Consider the following 13,401-nt stretch of genomic DNA (forward strand, 5'->3'; position numbering starts at 1 on the left):
ACACCCGCGAAACCTCAGATTATATATATATATATATGTTTTCTGAGGTTTTCGCGGGTGTTTGTATATAGGTCTTTGGTTGTTCGGGTTTTCTCCCGTGTAAGATTGGAAGTGTCTTGGCGACGTTTCGACGAAGTCTCATTCGTCATCTTCAGGCTTCAGCTTCGTGCTTCTGGGAGCAATGTGTGATTGCAGCTGTTTCTTCCTTTTAACTGCTAGTGGGGGTTTGAACTGATTGGGTGGGAGCTTGGCTGTGCTCTGATTGGATGGGGTTTTTGTGCTCTGATTGGATGGGGGTGTGTCCTGTGTTGGTGGGGGCTTGGTTGGGGCTTGGTAATCTCAGCACAACCAAGCCCCCACCAACACAGGAAACCTCAGAAAATATATATATATATATATATATATATATATATATATATATATATATATATATATATATATATATATATATATATATATATATATATATATATATATATATCTGCCCATCTGATGAGCAAGTCGCTCTGGGCAGTGTTTTTTATGTGCACTGCTGATACAAAACACGTAAAATAAGAAGGCGAGGTTTTTGAACACCCACTCTTCATCTTGACTTCTTTTACAAATGTCCCTACCAAGGTGAAAACTTTGAACTCCCCCAGAATCAAAAACTACTACAGGTAGTTCTCGACTTACGACCACAATTCACCCCCAAATTTCTGCTGCTAAGCGAGACAGTTTCCCCACTCTGCCCCAATTTGTGACCTTTCTTGCCACACTTCTTAAGTGAATCATTGCAGTTGTGAAGTTAGTAACACGGTCATTAAGTGAACCTGACTTCCCCATTGACTTTGCTTGTCGGAAGATCACAAAAGGGGATCATGTAACCCCAGGGACACTGCCACCGTCATAAAAATGAACCAGTTGCCAACTGCCTGACTTTTGATCACATAATCATGGGGATGCTGCAATGGTCGTCATAGCTCACTTTTTCCAGTGGCGTTGTAACTTTGAACAGTCACTTAATGGTCGTAAGTCGAGGACTATCTGTACTTCCCAGTATATTGTCCAGTAAGGAGACCAATTTACCCAGGCTGATGTTCTTGCTTTTTCTTGTTTTACAAAAATATAAATGATGTGCCAAATATAATTTCCATTTGTGCTGAAGTTTAGTTCTCATTTCCTGCATATACCCCAAAAGCTATAGTAACTTTCAAGAACAGCCCAATGGAGACCAGAGAAGATGGTCAGTCCACATTCAGACAACCACTTTCACTCTTTCTGATATACTGATCATCTTAACGTCCTGTTTCAGAATACAAAACCTTACCAAGGTCAAATACGAGTAATAACGTGTATCAGAAGATGAAAAAGGGAAGACTTGCCTGGACTGAAGATTTTTGATCCGGGAAAGCATGTCCAGATGTCCTGCTGAATACTGTTCAATGACGTCCATCACATCGTACGGCCGCAAGCTCTCCTTGAATTTTCGCTTGGAAACCAGGAACCGCATGATGCTAAAGCAGAAAAACAGAGTGACAAGAAGAAACCTGAAGTGATTTATTCTTTCTAACTGTCCATCTGTATCTGGATGGTATCACAAGGGGAGACTGGAAATCTGTTGCTTAGTTTAAACCAGTGTTTCTTAATTTGAGCAATTTGAAGGCATGTGGACTTCAACACCCAGAATTCCCCAGCCAGGTGGGGAATTTTGGGAGTTGAAGTCCACATGTCTTCAAGTTGCCAAGGTTGAGAAACACTGCTTTAAACAGTGTTTAAAGGCTATCATTTATTTATTTATTTATTTATTTATTTATTTTGTCACAACATCATACAAAAAGATTATATAGCATATAAACATATATATGAGTAAATGTTAGGAGGTATAAGCATATATATATATATAGGAAGAAGAAAAGAAAAACAATAGGACAGGAACGGTAGGCACGTTTGTGCGCTTATGCACGCCCCTTATGGTCCTCTTAGGAATGGGGTGAGGTCAATAGTAGAAAGTTTTTGGTTAAAGCTTTTAGGATTATGGGAAGAGACCACAGAGTCAGGTAAAGTATTCCAAGCACTGATGATTCTGTTACAGAAGTCATATTTTCTGCAATCTAGATTAAAGCGGTTGACATTAAGTTTAAATCTATTGGTTGCCCTTGTATTATTGCAATTAAAGCTGAAGTAGTCTTTGACAGGAAGGACATTACAATAGATGATTCTGTGAGTTAAACTTAGGTCTTGTCGAAGGCGACGGAGTTCCAAGTTTTCTAAGCCTAGGATTTCAAGTCTGGTGGGATAAGGTATTTTGTTGTTTTCAGAGGAATGGAGAACTCTTCTTGTAAAATATTTCTGGACACGTTCAATTGTATTGATGTCAGAGATGTGGTGAGGGTTCCAAACAGGTGAGCTGTATTCTAGAATTGGTCTAGCAAATGTTTTATATGCTCTGGTTAGTAGTGTGGTGTTTTTGGAAAAGAAGCTACGCAAAATTAGGTTTACAACTCTTAGAGCTTTTTTTGCTATGTAGTTGCAGTGGGCTTTATCAATACCTGATAAAAGCTGTTAAATGTCAATTTAACATTAAATTAAATTTAATTAAATTAATAAAAGTTAAATTAAAGTTAAATGTTAAATGTCAATCTTGCGAGGCAAGAAGTACACCCAAGAATACAGGTAGTCCTTGACTTACAACCGTTCATTTAGTGACCATCTGAAGTTACAATAGCACTGAAAAAAGTGAATTATGAAAAAGTGTTTCTGAACAGTTGTAACGTCCTGGCGTCAGATAATCACCTTTTCTGACCTTCTGACAAGCAAAATCAATGAGGAATGCTGATTCACTTTACAACTTTAATTCAACAACTGCAGTGTTTCACTTAACAACTGTGGCAAGCAAGGTTGTGAAATGAGTCAAAAATCACTTAACAACTCTCTCGCTTAACAAGAGAAATTTTGGGCCCAATTGTGGTCGTAATACGAGAACTACCTGTACACCAAATGGCCCATTCTCTCTCTTATATTTCTTTCTAAGGCTTTATAAAGCAGTGCTAACATGTGAAGCATTGGTGCAGCTTTATAAAGCCTTAGTAAGGCCACTCCTGGAATATTGCACTCAGTTTTGATTCAGTTGCTGAATCAACCGCTTCAGTTCAGTACTTCAGTTGCTGAATCAACTGCTGATTCAGTTCTACAGAGGAATTATTGAGTCTGTCATTTGCACCTCTATAACTGTCTGGTTCGGTTCTGCAACCCAACAAGAAAGACACAGACTTCAGAGGATAGTTAGAACTGCAGAAAAAATAATTGCTACCAACCTGCCTTCCGTTGAGGACGTGTATACTGCACGAATCAAGAAGAGGGCCGTGAAAATATTTACAGACCCCTCGCATCCTGGACATAAACTGTTTCAACTCCTACCCTCAAAACGACGCTATAGAGCACTGCACACCAGAACAACTAGACACAGGAACAGTTTTTTCCCGAAGGCCATCACTCTGCTAAACAAATAATTCCCTCAACACTGTCAAACTATTTACTGAATCTGCACTACTATTAATCTTCTCATAGTTCCCATCACCAATCTCTTTCCACTTATGACTGTATGACTATAACTTGTTGCTGGCAATCCTTACGATTTATATTGATATATTGACCATCAATTGTGTTGTAAATGTTGTACCTTGATGAAGGTATCTTTTCTTTTATGTACACTGAGAGCATTTGCACCAAGACAAATTCCTTGTGTGTCCAATCACACTTGGCCAATAAAATTCTATTCTATTCTATTCTATTTTGGTCACCACATTACAAAAAGAATATTGAGACTTTGGAAAAAGCACAAAGAAGCTTTTGAATTAAAGGACCAGAGATTAAAACATTTGAAGAATGGTTTCAGGATTTGGGTTTGGCTAGTCTAGAGAAAAGAAGGACTGGGGGAGACATGATAGCATTCTTCCAATATTTGAGAGTTGCCACAAAGAGGAGGGCGTCAATTTATTTTTCAAAGCACCAGAGGGCAGGACAAGAAACAACGGATGGAAACTAATCAAGGAGAGAAGCAACCTGGAATTAAGGAGGAATTTCCTAAAAGTAAGAACAATTAACCAGTGTAACAGCTTGCCTCAAGAAATTGTGGGTGCTTCATCACTGGAGGTTTTTAGGAAGAACTGGACAGCCATTTGTCTGAATTGGGTCTCCTGCTTGAGCAGGGGGTTGGACTAGAAGACCTCAAAAGTCCCTTCCAGTTGTATTCTGATTGTATTGATTTAAATTTTTCCTTCATTTGAGGCCGACACAGTCCCTTATAAATCCTGATTAATAGCAGTGGCCTTTTAAGCACCACCCAGTGGTGGGTTGCTACTGGTTCGCCCGGGATCACATGAACCAGTAGTGGCGGTGGCAGGAGGCTCCGCCCACCAGCCCAGATGCTTCTGAGCATGCGCAGAAGCGAGCGCGCGCACGAGCGAACCAGTAGCAAACTAAATTGAAACCCACTACTGTCACGGTTTTACGTAAATGTGGACACACAACTTACCACACTGCCCGGATGCTGGCTTTAAGGCCTGGTGTAAGGTCTTCTGTCAAAAATTCACAGTTGCAGCTCTTGTTGTCAGGATCAGGCATGTCTTCTCCAGGGAGACTTGCTTCTAATTACAGGTGGGAAGAAAAGTATGAGAAGACAGATATTCAACAGGGAGAGCCTCAGGCTGGGGCAGATTGAACAGAAACACAAACTAGCAAGAAAAACAGGCAATGAAGGAGATGGGGGTGGACATGTTGGGCCTCTGGTGGCTCAACAGACTAATGCAGTCTGTTATTAACAGCAGCTGCTTGCAATTACTGCAGGTCCAAGTCCCACCAGGCCCAAGGTTGACTCAGCCTTCCATCCTTTATAAGGTAGGTAAAATGAGGACCCAGATTGTTGGGGGGCAATAAGTTGACTTTGTATATAATATACAAATGGATGAAGACTATTGCTTGACATAGTGTAAGCCGCCCTGAGTCTTCGGAGAAGGGCGGGATATAAATGCAAATAAAAAAATATATATATATTTATGCACTTTCTGCTGAATGGTTCATCTGGAGAAGCATTTTAAGTTTTTACTTGCTGTGTTTAATGATCCATTTTGTGGCTTTCCAGAGGCCTCTGGATGGTTTCCAGGATTAAAAGGAAATTAAAAGGTGCAGTTTATGGCTGCAAAAAAATGCTACATTAAAATGAACGGACTAAAGAGAGTTGCATTATCCTGAGCGAAACGAAAGCACACTTAACGTTGCCCTGCGAAATCAGGAATAGGAAAAGGATGTCTTGACTATAATAGTGTTTTTGTTCCAGACAATACCTGCTTTGATAATTTATGGCCCAGTTAAAACAGTGGCAAAAGGATATAGCTAGGTTTTTTGTGCGACAGGGGGAAAAGAAACATGTGTTAAAGGTAAGGAGTTAGAAGATGCAAAGGAAAGTGGAGGAACTGGGTTTGCCTGATTGGAAATTGTATTTTGCAGCTTGCTACAGGTAGTCCTCATTTTACAACCCCAACTGAGCCCAAAGTTTCTGTTGCTGAATAAGACGTTCGCTTGTTTTGTCCCATTGTGCGACCTTTCTTGCCAGTTGTTAAGCGAATAGCAATAGCGATAGCACTTAGACTTATATACCGCTTCACAGTGCTTTTACAGCCCTCTCTAAGCGGTTTACAGAGTCAGCCTATTGCCCCCAACCATCTGGGTCCTCATTTTAATGACCTCGGAAGGAGGGAAGGCCGAGTCAACGTTGAGCGTGGTGAGATTCGAATTGTCAAATTGCAGGCAGCTGGCAGGCAGCAGAAGTAGCAGCCTGCAGTACTGCATTCCAACCACTGCAGTTATTAAGTTAGTAACAAGGTTATTAAGCAAATCTGGCTTCCCTTTTAACCAGTGGTGAAATCTAATTTTTTTTTGCTACCAATTCTGTGGGCGTGGCTTGGGGGGGTCATGTAATTTGGTGGGCATGGCTATGTGACTGGGGGGATCAAAAGACAGAAACTCACTAACAATGTCCTGCTGGAGCAGGGTTGGAATAGATGACCTCCAGGTCCCTTCCGGCTCTGGATTATCCTCTGAAGCTGCGTCTAGTGCCAGGTTTTTAGTCCTTCCTTCCTCTCCTTTTTCTTCCCCCCCTCCCTCTCTCTCTCTCCTTCCTTCCTTCCTTCCTTCTTTCCTTCCTTCCTTCTCTCTCTCTTTCTCTCTCTTTCTCTCTCTCTCCCTTTCTCTCTCCTTCAAATGAAACCCCCCCCATTATTTGCCTACACCGTACACTTTTTTTTTTTTTAAAAAGCCTCTGACGATCAGGCACCTCAGCTGGGCTCATCAGAGCCTTGTTTTAACTACCTTTTAAAAGCATTTTTTTTACAACCTCTTCGGCCATTATAAAATGCTTTTAAAAGTTTTTTTTAAAAAGACTCTGATGATCACGTGGCTCAGCTGGGCATGTGGGGGGGAGGGGAAAGGATTTTTGCTACCAGTTCTCCGAACCATCCGCCACACTCACTACCGGATCAGCTGATCCAGGCCGAACTGGGAGCATTTCACCCCTGCCCTTTAACCCTAAACCCTAATCCTAACCCTTTGCTTGTCAAAAGGTCACAAAAAGAGATCACCGGACCCTACATTACTGTAAACATCGTAATAGTAATAGCATTTAGACTTATATATCGCTTCACAGTGCTTTACAGCAGGGGTCTCCAACCTTGGCAACTTGAAGCCTGGAGGACTTCAACTCCCAGAATTCCCCAGACAGCTTTGCTGTCTGGGGAATTCTGGGCGTTGAAGTCCTCCAGGCTTCAAGTTGCCAAGGTTGGAGACCCCTGCTTAACAGCATTCTCTGGGCAGTTCACAATATCACCATCTTGCTTCCAACAATCTGGGCCCTCATTTTACTGACTGAGTCAACCGTGAGCCGGTCAGAATTGAACTCCAGGCTGTGAGCAGAGTTAGGCTGCAATACTGCATTCTAACCACTGTGTCACCAGGGCGCCATAAGTAAGGATTACGATCGTTAGCGACAAAAAAAGATCGCAAACTGGGGCACGGCTTACTGGTAGTCCTCAACTTACGACCACAACTGAGCCCACTTCAGTTCCTAAATTAGTAACTGCGGTTGTTAAGTGAATCCGGTCTCCCCATTGGCTTTATTTGTCAGAAGGTCGCGAAAGGAGGATCACCTGATTCCGGGACACTCCAACTGTCATAAATGTGAGTCAGTTGTGAAGCATCCGCCGCGAGCTGAAGACGTATTTATTTACTCGCGCAGGGTTGGCTTAAATTTTAAATTCTAAATTTTAATTTTTTGGATGTATTTTAATGGGTTTTAAAATTTTAATATGTTTTAAATTTTTGCCCAATTTTATAATAAGTTTTTTAACTGTTTATTTTAAATTGTATTTGTTACTGTTTTTATTTCTGGCTGTACACCGCCCTGAGTCCTTCGGGAGAAGGGCGGTATAAAAATCTAATAAATAATAATAATAATAATAATAAAATCAATGTGACCCTGGAGATGCTGCAATGGTGAAAAATGGTCATCAGTCACTTTTTTTCCAGTGACGTTATAACGTCGAATGGTCGCTAAAGGAACTGTTATAAGTTGAGGACTACCTGTACCTTGCTTAGCAATGGAAATTTTCAGCCCAATTGTCTATTGGACTATCTGAATTTTGCTACTGTCTCCTTTCTCCTGCCAAAACCTCTCAAGACAAACACAGACCAAGTCTTGCATGGACCATCCTTCTGTTGCGGCCCGTCGGCGGCCAGCAGCTGGCATCAGTCGGACAGTGAGGAGGTTGGGGAAGAATATGGGCCAGTCCTGGTGGCTGGGGAAAGCTCGGACAAGGGCTCTGCGTTGGAGGCAGAGAGGGAGCTAGACAGCAGTGAGGCAGAGGAACAGCTGGAGCCCGTTCCCAGTGTGCGCATGTGCAGAGCTGCCAGAAGACAAGAACAACTCAGAAAGCAGGGTCGACTCGGGAGTAAAGCCACACCTTGGAGGTAATTGGCCCCTCCCATAAGGAAACAATTTGTTCATTACGTGACTCTGAGAGACTCTGTGCCAAGTTTTGCCTTGTACTGCATTTGGAAATTAGTTACCTGGCAGCCTTCTGAGCGAGATAAGGTCTGTGTTGATAAATATTCCTTTGAAAAACTGTTTGGGCAGGCCTTGCTGACTGTGAATGAAAGGAATTCACAGTCGTGTAAATAAAAGAGGTTTTGCCAGGACCAAGACTCTACTTCCTGCTTTTTAAGAAAGCCTAGGTCAGAACACCTTCCGCCTCACCTTCTGAATTCTGACGGGACGCGGCTCCTTTGATACGGAAAGCTTGCCGGGCCCGAGTCTGGTCTCCAAAACTCCAGCTCTTGGGGACTTTACTTGGGCTATCTTCCACGCTCTGGTCTGCACTGGGGGATCTTCGGACGCCTGACCCCTGAGGAGAACTTTTACTTTTCGTGCTTGCACCTCGAGGGCTGGAGAAGACACGATCTTTCAAGCTGACCTTCTGACTGGACACGGAGACAAATCAAAACGAGACAAGAGAAAAAAAGGGGAGAGACAAGCGGGGCGGGGGGGTCACTTCCAAAACCACCACAGTGAGGGGGGAAGGGGCTCCCTTTTAGCCATTCAAAAATTCAACAAGTCTTTCAAAAGCAGCAGCAGTAGAAGCAGAGGCCGTGGCGAGATGTGGCTTTTGGGTCATCGCTGACTTGAAAAGGCGTCTCGGGAAAGTTTTTCCGTGGTCGATGAATGGAGATGGGGCAAGGGGAGGGCGGGGGCACCCATTAAGGAAAGAAGGAAGGAAGGAAGGAAAGAAAGAACTGAGGGGATGAATGAATGGGAAAACAGAAGGTGATCTGGTCAGATGCAATATGTAGAGTGCAGATGCAACGACGGGCATGAAGGTTTAGATACGAAACATTGGGTCCGAGCAGCTCCGTGCAAGGGGAATGGCCCAACTGTCGAAACCTGGCCCCTGATTTCTGATTTTAGCTCTCCAAGATACACCTGTCAAGAGTAATTTCTTGCCTACCTTCCACTCTAGAACCCGGCTCCTGTGAGCAGAGCTGACAAGGAGGACTAAGAACATATCTGCAGACCCCTCACCATCTTGGACGTGAACTGTTTCAACTCCTTCTCTTGGAACGGCGCTATAGGCAGAACTGGCATTCAGCCGGTTTGGAGACCAGTTCGCCAGAACTGGTAGCAGAAATTGTGGATGGGCCTGCCCATTTGCCCCGGCTCTATGCCATCCTATTTAGACACGTTTTTGAGGCCAGGCACATGTGTGGATGGCATGTGCGCCAGCAAAGCACATGTATGGAAGGCCGGGCGCATACATGGATGGGACGCATGCGAGTGAAGCGAGCACGCGCGTGCGCTTAGACTTGTGAACCAATAGGGAAGGTAATTGAATACCACCCTAGGAATACCACCCATTGTATGCCAAGGCAACTAGACACATAAAGACTAATGTCTACAGAGGTCCTCAGTCATCCAGGTCATGGTTGTCCCAAAGCTCCTTTTTTCAAAAAGTCAACAGGACTTCCTTAGTTTTTTTTCTTCCAAACGTTTCACAGAACCGAAGATGCTTCTTGGATGAGAAACGTGTTCAAGGGGGGAGAAAAAAAACTAAGAAAAACTAAGAAAGTCCAGTTGTGTTTTGAAAAGCACCTTTGAGGCACAAGGACAGATTGTTACCTCATGCCATCGTTCTACTCATCACCTAATTCTCAACATACAGGTAGTCCTCGACTTACGACCGCCATCGAGCCCAAACTTTATGTTGCTAGGGGAGACATTTGTTAAGCGGGTTGGGCCCCGTCCTACGACCTAAGGGGCCGCAGTTGTTAAAGAAACCATTGCAGTTGTTAAGGTAGTAACATCGTTGTTAAGTAAATCCGGCTTCCCCATTGACATTGCTGTCAGAAGGTCGCAAGAGGGGATCGCATGACCATGGGGTGTTGCGACCATCGTAAATATGAGCCCGTTGCCAAGCGTCTGAATTTTGAGCTCGTGACCATTGGGATAGTACAACGGTCGCAATTGTGAAAAACAGTCATAATCACTTTTTTCCAGTGCTGTTGTAACTCCGAACCAGTGGTAGGTTCTAACCGGTGTTGCCACCGGTTCGCTTTGCGCACGCGCTTTGCTTGCTGCGCGCAAGCGCATTGAGTGACTGAACAGCTGAGGCATGGCAATCCACTCTGCTGCGCCTTTCAGCTGAGCTAAAAATGAAGGAATAAAGGTAGGTTATAGCACAGGGGTGGGCGGGAGGTCCCAGCTGACAGTCAGAGCAAACCAGTTCACGCACACATCAACATTTCCGCTACCAGCTTTCCTGAACTGGGGAGAACTGGTAGCAACCCACCACTGCTCCAAACAGTCTCTAAATGAACTGTTGTAAGTCGAGGACTACAGTATCTGTACAGTACTACACTACCTGGTCATATAGCATCTCCTGGAGGTTATTCCAACTGTATACAATGGAGAAACATAAGACGATTTCCGTTGCTTACTGGCTTCCTCACCCCACAATATGTATATTTCTCTACTGTAGATGAGATGGAGACATTCATCGGACATTCAGAAATGCAGGTTTTCCACTTGCTTGATTCAAACGTGCTTGCTCTGTTTGAAGACCTTTACCAGATACCTTGATCTTTACAAACACAAACCAATTATATTTTTCACCAGTTCTAAATGCCGGTTTGCTTTCCTACCGATACCTTGTGGAGTATCTACTCCACAAAAAAAGATTATAGAAAAATCTATAATATAGAGCAGGGGTGTCAAACTGAATTTCTTCGAGGGCCAGATCAGCATTGTAGTTCTCCACGGGCCAGTGGGGGAACGGGGTGGGGGGAGATGGGACGGATGCCTCCCGCAGCACTTTCCCAGCCAAAAATGGGCTGCGCTGAGGCATAGACATATTCCAGACATATCTCTCTCAAGGCTGTCTTCCAGGGTTACCTACAGCAGCCTGAGGGGAGTGATCTCTACAACCTACAAAATTGCTCCGTTGGCGAATGTGACTGATGACACACCCTGGGGCAAGGGAGGGAAAAAGGGTCATGCCTGGGTTGTAAATTACGTGGGGTCAAAGTTGGCTTCACTTGGAAAGTGCCAACATGAAGCTCCTAATAAATAACCCGATTTCTTTTGAAGCTTGGCTCTAATTAGGGCATCCGTCGGAACCCTGACAAAAGATGATAAAGCCAACCATCTTGGAAATGAAAGCCATTTGTAGGAAAAAGGGGCTTGGAAACTAAAGGACAGAATGTTAATCAGGAGATTCACAAGCCTGACACACATACTGTTGTGCCTCGTCCTCCCTCCTCTCCTCAGCCGGCCCCTCCCGTCTACACCCGGGCCTGTTATCAGACTCCGAGTCTGATAATGAAGATGAACGGCCTGTCGTGCCTCCAGCCCCCGGCCCTGGCCCCATGCCCGGAGCGGATTCCAGGTATGAACAAACAAACCTGATAAACCTCACTCCTACAGCATGTGAGCAGGAAGCCAGCCACATGCTAGAATTACTGACAGCAGATCCAGCTGAAGAGAATTCACAGTGGGAGGATCCTCACTTCCGGAGATCTGAGAGGCGACGCCAGCAAACGGAAGGGAGGGGCAGGCCTGGATAAATGCTGAGTCATGGAGCCACACCCCACAGCCTATATAAAGGACCTGCTTTTGGCATTCCAACCTTGAGTCAAGCAAAGTCTCATCTAGTTTGCTGAAGTCACAATGTGGACTCCTGCCTGCCCTGAGAAGCCTCGAAGGACTTTGACAAGCTGCAGAGGCTTCATTGCCATGCTTGACACGGACTTCCTAGACCCGGTCGTCGGAGCGGGAGGGGGACACGACACATACATGGACACACAAGTAATATGGGATCTCAAATTCAAAGATTCTACGTCATCTTTTCCTAGCTCTGCCGAGAATAAATTTAAGCTTTGATTGTGCTGGCTTTCTTTCTACTGACATAAGAATATTATTTAGGATGGCATGATTACCATCTTGCCTTTGTAACTGTCTGTGGAGATTCATCCCGGTCATGGTTGTCCCAACGGTGCTTTTTTTGTTTTCAAAAGACAACTGGACTTAGTTTTTCCTTGGAAGACCTTTTGCTTCTCATCCAAGAAGCTTCTTCAGTTCTGACTGAACCGTGGAGGATGGAAGCATTTATATTCCTTGCAGCCATCTGGTCATTCGCATAAACCTCCAAGTGGCCTCAACAACCCTCAGAGAGTGTGCTAACAACCCTCAAGACGACTGGAAGGAATATAAATCCTTCCATCCTCCACCCATTCAATCAGAACTGAAGAAGCTCCTTGGATGAAAAGTGAAACGTCTTCAAGGAAAAACAAAGATCAGTTGCCCTTCAAAAAAAAAAGTTTTGTAACGTAGGACCTACTTGCTATAACAGAAACAATGAAAACAAAAACAGGTATCTTGATATACAGGGGTCCACAACCGCCGGTCCCAGAAACCGGACTGTGAAACAAGCGAAGCCCCATCCGTGGGATGCAGGAAGCACATGAAACCACGCCCCCCCTCTGGTCCACGGAATAACCTTTCTCCATGGAACCAGTCCCTGGGGCCCAAAAGGTCGGAGGCCGCTGATTTAGAGAGTGGAAGCTTCAATCATTTTCAATTAATCCTGGATGCCTTCAGGAATCAAGCTGGATTCCCAAATGGACATTCAACAACCAAGCAAGAATTTGTGACTATCTCATGGGATCTTGCACCAACAGGTTCACGCTCAACTGAAAACACAAAAACCATCACACAGAGGGAAAAATAAGCAACTGAAGTGCTATAAGATGTGCATCCTAGGAGTCTGACTTTTACAGGAAGGAAGGAGTTTTGTCCCAATAGTTTTTATATCTCGTTAGCTGATAACTCGGCATTGCCCAGGTATTTATTTATTCCAATCCTGTATTAGACAGGAAAAGGAATCAATTATATCTGTAGTGTCAAAACGCAGCCCAGGCATTCCAGAGTTATGCTGGAACGTACACATACAAACACACACACACACACACACACACAAACACTCTATGTCTTACCCAGTGGTGAAATCCAATTTTTTTTACTACCGGTTCTGTGGGCACGGCTTGGTGTGCGTGGTGTGGTGTGGCTTGGTGGGCATGGCTTGGTGGGCACGGCAGGGGAAGGATACTGCAAAATCTCTATTTCGACCACACTCCAGGGGAAGGATACTGCAAAATCCCCATTCCCTCCCCACTCCTTGGGGAAGGATATTGCAAAATCTCCATTCCCACCTCACTCTGGGGCCAGCCAGAGGTGGTATTTGCCAGTTCTCCGAACTACTCAAAATTTCCACTACCGGTTCTCCAGAACCTGTCAGAACCTGCTAGATTTCACCCCTGGTC

At 44.3% G+C, this 13,401-nt stretch overlaps 1 protein-coding gene across 6 annotated transcripts in view; it reads right to left on the minus strand.

Annotated features, from left to right (window-relative positions):
* Positions 1-13,401, minus strand: part of KCNQ2 (potassium voltage-gated channel subfamily Q member 2) — a 171,963-nt gene that overhangs the window by 16,825 nt on the left and 141,737 nt on the right. For 5 of the 6 annotated variants that reach the window (XM_058175679.1, XM_058175678.1, XM_058175675.1 and 2 more), the window contains 3 exons: positions 8,288-8,511; positions 4,517-4,628; positions 1,365-1,496 (listed from right to left, as the gene is read on the minus strand). In XM_058175679.1, coding sequence (XP_058031662.1) covers positions 1,365-1,496; positions 4,517-4,628; positions 8,288-8,511 — 468 coding nt within the window. The remainder of the gene's footprint in view (positions 1-1,364; positions 1,497-4,516; positions 4,629-8,287; positions 8,512-13,401) is intronic. The other variant, XM_058175680.1, reaches the window with a different exon arrangement.

Source organism: Ahaetulla prasina, chromosome 3, assembly GCF_028640845.1.
Source record: "Ahaetulla prasina isolate Xishuangbanna chromosome 3, ASM2864084v1, whole genome shotgun sequence".
Classification (NCBI taxonomy): domain Eukaryota; kingdom Metazoa; phylum Chordata; class Lepidosauria; order Squamata; family Colubridae; genus Ahaetulla; species Ahaetulla prasina.